The sequence below is a fragment of the Rhinatrema bivittatum genome, chromosome 4, assembly GCF_901001135.1.
Source record: "Rhinatrema bivittatum chromosome 4, aRhiBiv1.1, whole genome shotgun sequence".
NCBI classification, from domain to species: Eukaryota; Metazoa; Chordata; class Amphibia; order Gymnophiona; family Rhinatrematidae; genus Rhinatrema; species Rhinatrema bivittatum.
In genome coordinates this window covers 462,436,021-462,452,519 of record NC_042618.1, presented here as the reverse complement: position 1 = coordinate 462,452,519, position 16,499 = coordinate 462,436,021, and the positions used below count along the sequence as shown (strand labels likewise).

The 16,499-nt window shown below is 44.7% G+C and overlaps 1 protein-coding gene across 1 annotated transcript in view; it reads right to left on the bottom strand.

Annotated features, from left to right (window-relative positions):
- Positions 1 to 16,499, bottom strand: part of OSBPL8 (oxysterol binding protein like 8) — a 370,739-nt gene that overhangs the window by 14,574 nt on the left and 339,666 nt on the right. Inside the window, exons 18-19 of the mRNA XM_029597145.1 lie at positions 13,161 to 13,297; positions 8,973 to 9,158 (exon numbers count right to left, since the gene is read on the bottom strand). Of these exons, the coding sequence (XP_029453005.1) occupies positions 8,973 to 9,158; positions 13,161 to 13,297 (323 nt within the window). The remainder of the gene's footprint in view (positions 1 to 8,972; positions 9,159 to 13,160; positions 13,298 to 16,499) is intronic.

The following is a 16,499-nucleotide window of genomic DNA, read 5'->3' as shown; positions in this document are numbered from 1 at the left end:
TATAATCAAAATAAAACACCACATCGTAAAATGAAAAAGCAGAGTTGCTTACCTGTAACAGGTGTTCTCACAGGACAACAGGATGTTAGTCCTCACACATGGGTGACATCATCAGGATGGAGCCCAATCACGGAACACTTTTGTCAAAGTTTCTAGAACTTTGGCTGGCACCTATTTATTTTATTTATTTATTTATTTAAGGCTTTTATATACCGACTTTCTTGATACAGATCAAATCAACTCGGTTTACATCGAACAAAGTAGAACTATAACCAACCATATAACAAGTGACAATTTGAAGGAGCATGAAAGTTACATTCTAACAAGGTAGCCTTAACTGGGAGAAGGAAAAAAAGAGGGGGAGAACTAAGATAGATTACTTTATACAATAAATAAATAAAGTACTATTTACAATGGAGAGTGGGAGGGAGGCATGATAATTCTAAATCAGGCTGTTGGGCTATTGGCAGGGAAGGCTCGGCAGTTCTCGCTGGGCATGCCCAGCATGGCACTAACCCTGCATCCAGTAGGGGTCCCCCTTCAGTCTCGTGTATAGCAAGAAGTACGTGCGAAAAATAAAATAAGAAAATGTGAACGAACCCAACTCCACGGGGTGGCGGGTGGGTTTCATGAGGACTAACATCCCGCTGTCCTGTGAGAACACCTCTTACAGGTAAGCAACTCTGCTTTCTCACAGGACAAGCAGGATGGTAGTCCTCACACATGGGTGAATAGCGAGCTGAGGATGCCCGAGCAATGCACCAAATGCTCCCAAAGACATGCAACAGGCACAACAGGGGTAGATTTGGATAGGAGGGCATCCTGAAACCCTGGATTGGTCGCTGGAAGGATGTTGGGAAGTTAAACTGAAAATAAGTTGCGTAGAACAGACTGGCCAAAGATGGAATCTTGCCTGCCAGCCTTATCTAAGCAATAATGGGCTTCAAAAGTATGGAGAGAGCTCCAGGTAGCAGCCTTACAGATATCAGTAAGTGGCACCGAACAGAGGTGTGCCACTGAGGTCACCATGATCCTGATAGAGTGTGCCTTTACATGGTCTTGTAGTGGAATGCCTGCTTGCTGGTAGCAAAAGGAAATACAGTCCGCCAACCAGGAGGAGAGGGTCTGTTTTCCCATTGGATTTCCCAATTTGATGGTATCGAAAGACACAAATAATTGAGTGGACTTTCTGTGGGCTGACGTGTGCTCTAGATAGAAGGCTAGGGCACGTTTACAGTCCAAGGAATGTAGAGTCTGTTCTCCTGGGTTTGAATGGGGCCTGGGAAACAAAGTAGGTAAGATGATGGATTGATTAAGATGCAATTCCGATACTACCTTTGGTAAAAAAAATTTTTTTTTCTTTTTTACTCAACGCACAATTAAACTCTGGAATTTGTTGCCAGAGGATGTAGTTAGTGCAGTTAGTATAGCTGTGTTTAAAAAGGATTGGATAAGTTCTTGGAGGTGAAGTCCTTTACCTGCTATTAAGATGACGTAGAAAATAGCCACTGCTATTACTAGCAACGGTAACAAGAAATAGACTTAGTTTTTGGGTACTTGCCAGGTTCTTATGGCCTGGATTGGCCACTATTGGAAACAGGATGCTGGGCTTGATGGACCCTTGGTCTGACCCAGTATGGCATGTTCTTATGTAGAATTTTAGTGTACAGCAGGTAGGTAACTAATGCCTGCAACTCACTAACTCTGCGAGCAGATGCGATAGCGAGAAGAAAAATTACTTTCCAGGGGAGATAGCGGAGATTGCAGGAGTGGAGAGGCTCAAACGGATGTTTCATGAGCCATCCTAAAATCACGTTAAGGTCCCAAGCAGGGGACAGAGGGCGAAGTGGAGGTTTTAGGTGGAGTAAGCCCCTCATGAAGCATATTACTAAGGGTTGTGTTGAAATAAGAGACATCCCCCAGGCCGATGTGGAAACCAGCTACCGCACTGACATGCACCCTTATAGAGGAAGTTTTCAGGCCTGACTGACAGGTGCTAGATATAGTCCAGGAACTTCGCAGTGGAACAAGAGAAGGGGGTCTATGGACATGGAAGTGCACCAGACCATAAACCTCTTCCATTTAGAACGATAAGACCTTCTCGTGGAAGGCTTTCGTGAAGCTACCAGGACTCAGGACACCGACTCTGAAAGGTTAAGTGGTTGGAGTATTAACCTTTCAACATCCAGGCCGTCAGGGACAGGGCCTGGAGGTTGGGGTGGCGTAGGCACCTGTCGTTCTGAGTTACCAGAACCAGATCCTCCCCCAGAGGTATGCGCCGGCGTACTGATAGGTCCTGGAGGATTGGAAATCAGACTTGGCGTGGCCAGTGAGGGGCTATCAGAATCATTAAGCCCTTGTCCCTCCGTAACTTCATGAGAGTCTTCGAGATGAGTGGAAGTGGAGGGTAAGCGTAGAGGAGACCACTGGACAATGAGAGGGCGAAAGCATCCCTCGGCTGTGAGTGGCGGCTGCAAGTGAGTGAGCAGAAGCTCTGTATTTTGCGGTTGTGGATGGACGCAAAGAGGTCTATGTGTGGATAACCCCAACGTTGGAAGATTGTGTCCGCTACCATGGGGTTGACAGACCATTCGTGCGAATGAAAGGTGCGACTCAATTTGTCCACTAGAACATTGTCCATGACCACCAAGTATGTCGCTCTGACATACAGTGAGTGGGAAAGGGCCCAAGCCCATATCTGTGCAGCTTTCTGACACAGGAGGTAGGAGCCCGTTCCCCCTTGCTTGTTGAGGTACATCGCCACCTGGTTGTCAGTCTAAATCAGGATGGCCTTGAGAGGCAATCCTGAAAAACTCTGAGGGCATATCTGATCGCCTGAAGCTCCAGGAAATTTATCTGATGTTTGGCTTCCTCTGGAGACCAGGTTCCCTGAGTCTGCAGGCCGTCGACATGAGCACCCCCACCCTAGGTTGGTGGCGTCAGTCGTCAAGGTAATTTGAGGTTCTGAAGCCTGAAAAGGAAGGCCTTGAAGGAGATTGGAGTGTTGCATCCACCAGGCCAGCGACAGGCGGAGCTGCTTGGTAACGTGGACAATGCTGGACATTGGCTGATAAGCTTGAACCCACTGGGATTTCAGGGTCCACTGCATCACTCTCATGGCGAGGCGGGCCATCGGAGTGACATGTACCGAGGATGCCATGTGGCTCAGCAAAGTGAGGAAATGACGAGCTGTTGAGTAATCTCAAGTCTGGAGGTATTGCGCCAGTGACGTGAGAGTACGAGCTCGATCATGAGGGAGGAAGGCTTTTGCCTGTACGGTATATCCAGGTTGGCCCCTATGAAGGATAGGGTCTGAGATGTAACTAGCTTGGACTTGGGATAGTTGACCAGAAACCCGAGAGACAGCAGTGTATGGAGAGTTAGAAGGAGGCTAGTGCACCCTTTTGAGCTGGAGCCCTTATCAACCGAACGTCGAGATAAGGGTAGACATGGACACCTTGACCCCTGAGGTAGGCTGCAACCACTACGAGACACTTGGTAAAGACTCGAAGTGCAGACGCCAGGCCGAATGGCAGTACCCTGTACTGGAAATGTCGGTGGCAGACTAGGAACCGAAGGAATTTACGATGAGACGGAGTGATCGAGATGTGTATTATGCGTCTTGGAGATCCAGAGAGCAAAGTCAATCTTCTCTTTGTAGAAGAGGAAGCAGAGAGCCCAAGGTTACCATCCTGAACTTTTCCTTTTGTAGATACTTGTTCAAGGCGCGTAGGTCCAGAATGGGACGAATGCCACCTGACTTTTTTGGAATGAGGAAATACCAGGAATAGAACCTCTGCCCCTGTTGGGAGAGGGCACTGGTTCTATCGCCCTGGAGTTGAGGAGGGATGAAATCTCCTCCTCTAGAAGAGGGGCGTGGTCGGATGATCCCCACAACAGCAGAGGTGGGGAGTCCGCTGGTATAGTTAGGAAGTCGAGGTGGTAACCTTGAGTCACTACAGCAAGTACCCATTGATCTGTAGTGATCTTGTGCCATATGCTGGTGAAGCGGCACAACCAACCGCCGAAGGGTATGGATGGTAGAGGAGGCTGGCATATGCTCTCCAGCGAGGAGTCAAAATCCTGAAGCTGGCCCTGGTTGAGGGGCTGGCTGGGACTTCTGAGGTTGGGATTGTCTGGACTGACCCTTGTGGTACAGCCTGGAGGGGCGACCGCGAGCAGCAGGAGGATAATATCTCCTTCGCTTGTAGGCCGGTCGCTTAGAGTTCCGTCTGAATATATTCTTGGAAGTGGACGAGAAATCAGAGGGCACCGAAGAAAGCTGACATAGCGTCTCATGGTGGTCTGCACTACAGTTTCCTGGATTTTGTCCTTGAAGAGATTATCACCAGCACAGGGCAGGTCAGCTAACCGGTCCTGTACCTCTGGTCTTAGGTCGGAGGACTTTAACCAGGCCCACCTCCATGCACTAATAACCGCTGTGGACACCCTAGAGGCAATGTCAAAAATATCATACACTGCGTGGGCCTCATGCTTGCCAGCATCTAGACCCTTCTGAGCCAGGCTACTGAGTTGATCCTGAAATTGGTCGGGCAAAGTCTCAGAGAAATCCTGGATCTTCTTAAAAAGGTCCCTGTTATACTGGGTCATGTATAACTGGTAGGAAGCAATGTGAGAAATGAGCATTGAGCCATGGAACACACGCCGGCCAAAAGTATCCAGGAACCTCTGTTCTTTCCCTGGAGGTATGGAAGAATGAGGCTTAGAACGACGTGCCTTTTTCTGGGCAGACTCCACCACCACAGAATGGTGGGCCAGCTGTGGTTTCTGAAAACCAGGGGCTGTTTGCACCAGGTAGGTGGCATCTGTTTTCCGGTTCACCGATGGTACAGAGCCAGGATGTTCCCAATTCCTCTTCAGTAGGTCAAGAAGAACTTCATGAACAGGTATGAACATGATCTCTTTGGGTGCGTCTACAAATTGGAGCACTTCCAGCATCTTGTGGCTGGAGTCCTCTTCTGTCTGAAGCTGGAATGGTATGGCTTCAGACATTTCCTTTATAAAATTAATAAAGGACAGGTCCTCTGGAGGAGAACGTCTTCTCTCCTCAGGGGGAGATGGTTCTGAAGGCAGGTCATCGGTATCGTGGGAAGGGTCCAAGGATCGTAAGGTTGGTCTCTGGCTCCCATGGGATCTCCAGAAGGAAGGAATGGTGCTATTCCTGAGGGATCCGGTCTAGGCACCGATGGAACCGGAGGAGGCACCGACGGCGGCACCGATAGATGACGATGTGGCATCGATGGTAGAATAGGCACCGATGGAATCGGTGACATTGACGGGCGAGTCAGTCGCAGGACCCCAGACGGTCCGGGCATAGGTTCCAGCCTCGGCACTTCTTCGTCCTGAGATGACAAAGGAATCAGGGTGGAAGGCGTGGGACATACCGGTGTCCTCTGTTCTACCGGTGGAAGGGCACCGATCAACGCATCCAGCCTGCCCAGTAGCAGTGCGATCACCATGGGAATCGGGTCCGTGACCGGAGCTGGCATCAGTGCCGGCGTCAATGGAGGTTGGAAGCTCTGCAGCGCCTTTCCAATGGCTTCTTGGATCATCCGATCCAATTCCTCGCGGAAGCCTGGGGCGTGTAACCCCAGCTCTGGAGTAGGAGGCAGCGCTGGTGTAGCCGGAGGGTCCACCGGTGAAAGTGGAGTCGTGGCTCCCGGCACCAATGAAGGTGGGGAATGCCTCGGTGACAGTCGCAGAGGAGGATGGGGTCCTTCTCTGGAAGGGATTTCTTAGCCAGTGGCTCTGTTGACGCCGATGCCGAGGGCTTGCCTGGATCGGCGGACTGAGCCTTCTGATGAACGGTGTTGACACTTCTCACAATGTTCTCGGTCCTTCTCCAGGGCCGATGAGGAAGAAGTCGACGCCTTCAGAGTAGTCGGTGCCAGGTGGGCAGGGCACCAGCTCAGACGAAGTCGAAGCGGCCGATGGAGTCGGGGGTTTTGTCTGAAAGAGAAGCTCCATCTTCTCTAAGCAAGCCTTATGGCCCTTCGATGTCATTTGGGCACATTTGGTGCAAGTTAAGACATCGGGGTCTGACCCCAAACACAATACAAAAACCCTATGCGGGTCTGTGATGGACATTGTCCAAGGACATTCGGGGCACAGATGAAAACCCGACACCATGGCTTCGACAAAAATTTAGCCGCGGTGCGGTCGATGGCTGGTAGACCCCCCGAAGGGAAAACTCGATGGGAATCGACCGCAAATGAGGGTAAAGCCTTACCTTACGACCGCAGACTACAGACTCGATAGGGGGACCCCGGATGGGGTAAAATCTTTTGAAATTTTTGAAAGAAGTTCCGTGAGGAAAATTCCTGTCAGGAATCTTTAGAGAGCTCCTTAACCCATGTGGCTAATACTGCATGGAAAAAAAAGAGAGTGAAGGGGAACCTCCCCTGCTGGATGCAGGGTTAGTGCCATGCTGGGCATGCCCAGTAGGTGCCAGTCAAAGTTCTAGAAACTTTGACAAAAGTGTTCCGTGATTGGGCTCCATCCTGATGATGTCACTCATGTGTGAGGACTACCATCCTGCTTGTCTTGTGAGAATGCATAAATAAACCCCAACAAATGGGCAAAGGACATCAAAATTACTTCAGGAAAGCTTAACAGAAGAGCTAGGCAGTGGCACATAACTTTTTCTTTTGGCAGTAGAAGCTCCATCACAGCATCCCCCACTCTCTCTCCATCTGCACCCATGGCACGGTAACTTTCTCTTTCTCCCTACCCAGCATCCAGATCCCTTCTCCTCCTCACTGCATCTCTCCCCTCCCCAACTCTGGGGGTCCAGCAGCACCTTTCCTCTCCCTACCCCAAACAACCCCTCTTTCCTAACCACCATCCACAGCAGAAACTGCAACCCCTGCCTCTCTCTATTCCCCCAGTACCACCAGTCCCAAAAACTTTTACCCCTTAAGTTCTTCTTTCTTACCCTGATCCCTTTCCCCATTCTAAGCAGCTCCCTCTTATCCCTCTAAGCCCCAGCAACTTCTTTCCCACCCCCCAGTTACAGCAGCTCCTGCCCCAGCAGTCCCTCTCTTTTCCACCCTGAGCAGCATCCCCTTTTCTCTCTTCACCAGTCTCAGCCACATCCCTCTCTCTTTCTCTCCCCTCCCCTTACCACAGCAATATCCATTTATCTCCTACATCCCCACTGCCTCCTACCAGCTGCACTTGGGGGCCAGGCTCCAACACAAACTTGGCTACATAACTGTCAACTGTCTTGTCATCCTCCTCACTCTCTCCTAGCTGGGGTGCCGCAATCCAAGTCATCCAACACTGCTGACTGGTTCAGTCCCTCCTGCATGCAACGTCCCTGCTCTCTATGGCTATGCGCATCACTTCCTAGCTGTCATCATCTATGGGAAAGAGCACCTGTGCCTCACGGACCTCCCACTACTGCCACTTATGGGAGCCAACCCATGGATGCCCCCCTCTGCCACCTAAGACAGGAACATCTGGGATGTCAGGCCATAGAGGCAGCACTTAGGCACAGAGTTATAGCAAGGTGACACAGTGAGGAGGAACCTCTATGCTCTTCTCCCCACCCCCCATCTTCCTCATCATGAGCTTCTGGGTTGGGACTTGGGCTCACCACTGACGGATGGAAGAACTAGTGCAGCATGTCCTGTGTACTGCTGCAAGTCCTTTTACAGTGCCATGGTGCTAGCCCCAAAACTGTGATGCTCTAGATAGGTGCCCAGTTTGCTCCAGTACTTGGGCTCACCCTGGGTAGTTCACTGCACTACAGTTTCATAGTCACATGACTTAAGTGTGCCAAGTAGCATTTTGGTAATACATGTGGCAGAATAGATCATAGCACTCATTGCATATCATTCTGTCATCTTATATTTAAGCTATTCATTTTTAAATCCTTTAAGAAGTTCCCATAATTCCCTCCCATCCCTGGGAGCAAACATCTTTGGAAGAATATAAAAAATGTCACACATTGGTAGCCAACTGGAATATGTAATGCTTGCAATGTTGCAGCCTAGATGGAATATTTGGAACTGATGTTACTGATGCCATTTGCGACATTCTGAAACATATGATACACCTGCAAGTAACAAATTTTCTCCAAAACGCCCCTTTTAGGTACTTGAAGTTATACACAGATTTTTAGGCTTCTGAAAATTCACATGTGCATAGAGCCCACTTATGCACATAACTCTTTATTTGAATAATCAAAAAGCAAAGAAGCAGAACACCTCTCTAATATAATCAAGAACTAACAAAGAGAGGGAAAAGGATCAAAGTCCAATCAATAGCATCAAACCCAAATAATGGCAAATGACAATATCATAAAGGATTTTTGCTTTGGAATTGGCGCCATATTTGAAAGTGTTGGGTGAGACAGTGTTTGTCCGGGTATTGAAGAATATTGGCCGTTCCAAGTAAATAATACTGAGAAATATCCCCTGAGGAAGATTGTTCTCTACAATAGAAACATGATTCATGTCGGGAGCACTTAAATCTAGATTTCATGACGAATTGGCTAAGTATTCCTCTTTCCAACATTTGGGGTTAATTGATTGGACTTTGATCCTTTTCCCTCTCTTTGTTAGTTCTTGATCATAACTCTTTATTTAACATGTCTATGTCTGTCCAAAAAGTTCTCTTGATTTTTTGTTTTAATCTGTCCAAAACCAGGATTTCAAAGTAAAGTTTTAGACAGTTTAATGCTCAATTTTAGGCTGCTTTAGTGAGGAGAGAAAAAAGCATGCAGCTCACTGACTTGTGCTGCAGCATTAGTTAACTCTGATGACTACACAAATTTTTTGTCATTTTAGTCAAATTCAATTTCAGGATATAAATCCTCAGAGGTCGAATAGCACAGCAGCAACTGTGTTTCCCTTGAATACTGCTCCATGTTTGTATCCAGAAATAGAAGCATCCTTGTTAGATTAATGATTAGTTGGGCTACAAATGAAAGATTTTCCTTCTCTTACTCGGCATATTTGTAAGTCCACTCTTCTGTTAGTGGATCCTTCTCAAACAGTTTGCAAGTCCACTCTTCACCTTTCACTTTCCTTTCTTTAGCAGACATTCTCTGGGCTTCCTCCAAAATAAACTTCTCTTGAGTAGCTTCTGTTTGGTCTTTATTGATGATCGCTCGAGTTACATGCTGCCAAAGTCTACAAATATTACAAGACAGAAACAGTTAAAGCACAAGACTAACAAAATCAATATTTCTGTAATAGGTATCCTAACGGTACAATCTAATAAATACACAGCAAAGTAATTAGAGTTTATTATCTAGCTATTTTAGCCATTTTGGGGTTTTTTTTTACACAAATTGTATCTAAGCATTTACAGAGCACCCAAAGTCAGGACGTTTTTCAACAAATGACATTCAGGCAATGAGTCTATGCAGAGCGCTCACAATCCACCTGAGGCAAAGGGAGATAAACAGGTACATTTTAAAAGTGCGTGCATGCACGTCCATGTGCGTGAAGTTTCCATCGCGCGCACATGGATGCGCCGATTTTATAACATGTGCATGCTGACGCGCACATTATAAAATCTGATGCTCGTGCGCATGTATGCGCGCATGGCGCATAAGGGGGAGCATTTTCTTAAAAGATGCTCAACGACGTAATCAGGACATCCCGTTTCCCTATCACCCTAGCTACTCTTTCTTCTTTTTCCCCTCTCCTATCCGACCCCCTAACCCCCTCCTATTAGAATTTTTTTTGTTTTACAACTTACTTCATCTTCTGAGGTGAAGTAAACTGTGCGCGCTGGCCAGCTGCTGGCACGTGAGTCACCAGGACAGCACAAAATGGCTCTGTCCCGGCCGGCCCCTGCTCCGCACCTTTTTGCTCTGCTGGCACTTTTGCGCCTACTGGCAGATTCGCGCGTGGCCAGGCCGCTTTGAAAATGCGCTCGGCCCAGCCATGTACGTATCTGCCGGGATTTCCACGCGCCAGAGTTTTAAAATCGACCTTAAAAGGAACTGGAATCACAAGAAGTGGGATTTAAACAATAGCTTTCTGGTTCCTAACCAGTTTCCCTATCCACTAGGCCATAACCTATTCCAGTTTGGCATCATTCTACAAGGGCGATCAAAGCAGCAATTGAATACCATTGACTAAACACCAGCTATGTAGAAAGGTTCTTACATAGTACAACTGTATAGTACTATACACATCATCTGGAAGTAAAAATAATATTTAATCCAATTAAAATATACATTTCTCTCTATTGTGTGGTTTGTGCTAGGACAGTGATTTCCAAAATTTTATTAGATATAATCACATTTCAGCATTTGCAAATTCACAGGGGTGCAGATTGTCAATCAAGCAGCAAAACACATTCATTATGTTTTTTTTAACATTTTAGTATTGTGTTATAACCAATATGTAAATCTATATATTATTATTATTTTTTTTCTATACCAACATTCGATCTGAGATATTACATCGGTTTACATTCCCTAGAGGGCTTACAATCTAAGTTTGTACCTGAGGCAATGGAGAGTAAAGTGACTTGCCCAAGGTCACAAGGAGCGACAGCGGGACTCGAACCCTGGTCTCCTTGGTTTGTAGCCCACTGCTCTAACCACTAGGCTAATTCCTCCTCCCTTAATCTCTCTTAAACATGGCTGTTCTCTCAAGCCTTCACTTAACCTCGCAGATCCTACTTCCCAGCTACATCTCAGCTACCCCCTCCTCCCCTGCAGATTGTATCTACTGTATCTACTGTAAATAATGGTTATTTTTAGCGTAAACAAATGTTAACATTCAATTTCGTTACCATAACTCGCATGCACCTGACTTTGCTACTCCAGCCCTTTCTCCCCTCAGTTCTAGCTCCCTTTCATTACATGTAATTTATTATATCCTAAAGTTACTGGTTACCCCTGTTCATTGTAATCCGATGTGATATTCCCTTGAATGTTGGTATAGAAAAGTTCTAAATAAATGAATACATTTGTTTGTGTTTTTTTATATACCGTCATTCCATAGGTAGATCGCAATGAAATAATACCTTAATTAATGCATACTTGATGATGTTGTGTTGACCTAGAATTAGATAAGAAACTATATAAGGCATGAAACTAGATAATGCATGAATAGGACCTCGGCTATATATTAGCTGTTTGTATTAACCCAGAATATGAATGCTGATCTAAAATGGCAATGTTGACCCAGAAACCAAATGATGATTTTGTAAACCATTGTGATCTAATCTTGGAAAGATGGTATATAAAACACCTAAATAAAAATAAATAAATAAATATATATTATTTTAAAAAAAAATAATAAAAATATATATATATATATATTTTTTAAAAGAAATTACCTCTTGCATACCCTCTTGCCTCCCCAAGCTGATCCCCTCTCAAACCCCACCCCCACATGATCCCCTCTCTCAAACACCTCTTCTCCTCCACTGCCACTGAGTGTAGCCAGCAAGAGGCAGAGGGGTGGAGTGGTGCCTCAAGCTACTTTCTCCTCCTCCTTGTTGACCAGAGCCAGAGTGTTGCACTCAATTCAAAGTTCAACACACTGACTCCAGGCAGCAGAGGATGACTCCTCAGATCAAGGCACCATCATTCTCCTCCTCTTGCTGGTTCCAAGAAAAGAGGGCAGGCCAGTAGTGGGTGTGGGGTGAGAGAAACAGGTGACAGCAACAACCATTCTTCTCTGGGCTGCTGGCGGGTGACAGGGCAGGATGAGGATCAGCACTATCAACACCTGCATCGTTCTCATTGTAGTCATATCGTCAGCTAGAAGATATAAGAATCTTTTAAGAAAAGAGTGGGCTTGCTATTAGTTGTATCTGCTACTCATGTGATGGAGGTGGATAGAGGCACTGGAAGCAGTCCTTTGCTTGCCTTAAGAAAAATACAACACATGACCCCCAGTTTGGGAACCACAGTGCTAGGAAATGTTCTCTCCTAATAGTTTTCACCGCTTTGGTAAATCTGAGATATGAGTTGTAACAGATAGAAAGACCTCGTCAAGTTGCTCAGCAATTATAAATGTCAAAATTAGAGGACAACCAACAAGCACATTTAAAAAAAAATCCTCTAATAAAACAATATTTTAGTTAATTTAACAACATTAAGTAAGACCTTCAGAATAGGCATTCCCGGCATTAAATGCCTTCACTTGCCTTATACATAATCATCGGTTTGTGTACTCAAAATGTGTGCATATTTTTTTTTTAATGTTTACAAAAATTGCAAGTAAAAACCAGTCAGGATCCTTATTTAAAATTGACGTTAATTAGATATTGCACCCCAAGCAGAAAAAAAACCTGATTCTTTGAAGAGTGATTACAATAAGATAGCGGCTAGATGTTACTACACCCAACAAGGGTCTATGTTTCAAAAACCATCTACAAAGGAAATTCCCATCAGTGGTGTTATCTTCATTGTTTAGATTCTTCATTAGTTATAATGAGGACCTTCATTCCAAAGCAGCGCCAATTTAGAGTAAATGCTGTCTTGGAATGAAGGTCCTCATTATAACTAATGAAGAATCTAAACAATGAAGATAACACCACTGATGGGAATTTCCCTTGTAGTAGATGGTTTTTGAAACACAGACCCATGTCAGGTGCACTAAGATTTATCTACTATCTTATTGGAACTACTCTTCAAAGAATCAAATAAGTTTTTATGCTTGGGGTACAATATCTAATTAAGGTCAATTTTGGATAACAACCCTGAAGGCAAGTGAAGGCATTTAATGCCTGAATGCTTATTATGAAGGTCGGCCTTAACATTGTTAAATCCACTAAAATATTATTTTATTAGAGGATTTTTTTTTTTTAAAGTGTGACAGATAGAAAGACAGTCTAGGACCCAGAATACATGCAGGTAAACTGATTCTTAACATCCAAAGGATGAAGTGTTAGGTACCAATAAAGGAGATAATGGTCAGCTTTCTTGAATAGCTTTTTTAAACATAAGGTAGGTTTACCTGTCTGCTAATACTCTCCTTAAAGAATGAAAAATATTCTTGTGAGCAAATTTATTTCTTTACAAAGAAGTTAGGAGAGAGCTGCTGAAGGAAGCGAGATTAAAAATTAAATACAAACATGACTAGCTGTTCTCAAGCCATTAAGAAATATTGTTAAATTGTTAAAGCAGTGTGTGACTCTCCTCTGCTGTGGTTTGAGCTTACCGTGATGATTCAAACTCCCCTTGCTCTTCACACTGCACTGTACATCGCATTAACCTGCAATGCCTTACATCTAATGTAGGATTCCAGAACATCTCTGAAGTTCCTTTTTTTTTGTCACGAATAGTAACTTCACTATCCTATAATTTAAAAGAACCCTGTTTAATAAGGATTTGTCTTTCAGGAAGAATATAAAAGAAAAGTTTTGACAAATGAAACCTTAAATAAAATATACATCATAAACAACTTTAAAAACCTAGCCAAAGGCTTACAAAAATAAAAATGCCATTCAAATGCAGCACTCCTAATAACTGATGTGTGTGTATATATATTATGTATTTAAAATGAATTATTTTTAAAGGGATGGCTGCACACAATATCCATATAACAATATGGATATAAAGGTTTGGTATATTTTATAGCATCCGTGAATTGCTAACTGAGAAGAGGGAAGTTGGGAGGAAAAGAAGAACAGACAGAGAAATAAGGAGACAAAAAGGTGGCAAAAAGGGAAGAGAATAGTATGGATACAGAAAGAAAAGAGATGAGGTACAGAAACTTGGAGACAAATTAGGTCTGGGCCTTTATATAAAAAACTGTATGCATTTGCAAAACTAAAAATGTGTTTAAAAATAATTTTAAACATATTGGACTATGCAATATGAGCCATTCCTAAAATCATCTTAAGGAGAGATGTGAATCGGAACCGGTTCTGATTCCGGTTCCGATTCACATCGTGTTTTTTTTTTTTTGTCCAGCCCGATCACGGTTTTGTTTATCAGCTGCGCCTGAGCCGATAAACAAAAAACCCACCCCGACCCTTTAAAACTAATCCCTTAGATTTTTAAAGATGGCGCCGACCATCCAGTGCTCCCTCCATGTGACAGGGGCAGGCAAATGTCACGATACCCTGTCACATGGTAAGGGCAAAGGGCCATCGGCACCATTTTGATTAGTGGCAGCCGACGGCCCGGGAGCGGGAGATCGCTCCCGGGACCCCCACTGGACCACCAGGTACCTGTAAAAAGTTTTTGGGGGGATTGGGAGGGTGGGGGAAGCTAAGGGATTAGTTTTAAAGGGTCAGGGTTGGGGTGGGTTTAGGGGTTATTTTTGTGTGCCGTTTTTCCCGCCCTCCCCCAAAACGATAAGAGAACCCCCACGAACAATTTCTTGGGGTTTTCCTATCGTTTTGGGGGAGCCCCCGATTTCTGACGATTTTGAAAATATCGTACGATATTTTCAATCGTCCGAAGCCCGATTCACATCCCTAATCTTAAGTACTCGATAGATCCTGTAAAATCTACTAATATAACTGGAAGATAATCTGCCTTATAACCAGAATACTGCTCATCTGACAGCACAACTGTATGCCTCACAAGAAAACCAGCAAGGCATGGCACTCCAGCATGTCCTTACAGTCAATGCCAAAGACCGTTGAGTCTTTGGCATTAACTAAAAATGTTTTCATTTTTAAAGGGAAGTATATTTATCTTTCTGTCTCTCTCTCTCTCTATATATTTTTTTTCTTTTTTACAAGTAAAATGCACTGTGATGGGGGCCACTATGGTCCCCAAAATTGCCAATCTTTATATGGGTCATTTTGAGACTTGTTCTATTGCAAACTCTCCCTTCAAATACAAAATGCTTCTGTGACACAGATATGTTTTTTAGTAATTTATATTCCACCATTTATCAGTACATCTGTTCTGGGCAGATTACATCAATCAAATATTGGACATGTTTATACAATGGGTGAATGTTTGTGATCTTATCCACATTTACCTATATAGCAAATAGTGAGTATTTTTTGGATATTAAAATTTTGATCATTAATAATTTTGAATTTTCTTTTTACTTACCTGAAAATTTAGTTTTCCTTAGTGTAGACAGATGGAAAGAGGACCAGTGGGTTTATGCTCCCCTGCCAGCAGATGGAGAATGAGCAAGCTGACATCACAGAATATATAGTCCTGCAGTGACCCCAGCCTGCCAGTATTCTCTTCAAAAGCAACTGTTGTCAGATAGCAAAAACCGTGATTAAAACATGATTAAAAACAGTCAACCATAACTGTACTCAACCAACAAGAAACATTGAACTCACGTAAGATTCTAGGTACCTCAAGCTAGGGAATGGATGAATACTTACCAGTAAGCCCTTGGGATCCGTATTCCCAAAGGAGGACTTATTGACACACTCATGTGGCAGCCGAGGGCGGGAAGCTGAGTCCATCTATCTACACTAAGGAAAACAAAATTATCAGGTAAGTAATTTCTCCATTTCCTAGCATGTAGACAGATGGAACTCAGGATCAGTGGGATGTACCAAAGCTACTCCCCGAATAGGGTGGGAGGGTGCCCGCGGTCCAGTCAACACCACACGTGCAAAGGCTGCGTCCTTCCAGGACTGCACATCCAGACAATAAAACTTGGAAAAAGTATGTAAGGACCACCATGTTGCAGCTCGGCAGATATTGACAGGAGACAACAATCTAACCTCCACTCATAACACTGCCTGAGCCCTAGTGGAATGAGCCCAAACCTGTGTAGGCAACGACTTTCAGCATCCACATACGTGGCCATGACTACCTCCTTAATCCAGCAAGCTATGGTATCCTGCGAAGCCAGAGCATCCCTGCTTACTCCCACCATGGAGAACAAACAGGTGATCCATCTTTCAAAAAGATTCAATAAACCTGCAAATACCATATAACAAGACTCTTGACATCCAAGGAGCGCAAGAGGCGATACTCCGCATCTCTGACCGTATCCAAGGATGGCAAGGAGGACTGATTCAAATGAAAGTCTGAGACTACCTTGGGCAAGAAGGAAGGAACTTTACACAGGTGTAATGCCCCCGGAATCACCCAAAGGAATGGCTTCTAGCAAGACAAGGCCCGCAGTTCAGCAATTCAACACGCTGAACATAGAGCCACCAAGAACACAGTTTTCAAGATCAACAACCGCAAGGAAAGGCTACGCAGTGGCTAGAACAAAGGGCCTGCCAAAAAATCAAGCACCAAGTTAAGGCTCCACAAGGGAACAGGTAAACTCAAGGGAGGTCTAAGATGCTTCACTCCCTTCAATTACATCAGGGTGAGATGACAATGAATCACCATGCATCTGGCCCCTGAAACAGGTAAGAGCCGCAACCTGCACCTTCAAGTAATTAAGGGCCAATCCTTTATTCAAACCATCCTGCAAAAAGTCCAGAATAAGTGGGATTTAACTGAATGAGGAAGAACACCACGCTCCTCACACCAGGCCTCAAGAACTCTCCAAACCCGCACATAAGCCAAAGAATTTTAAAACTTGCAAGCGAGGAGTAAGGTGGCAATCACCTCA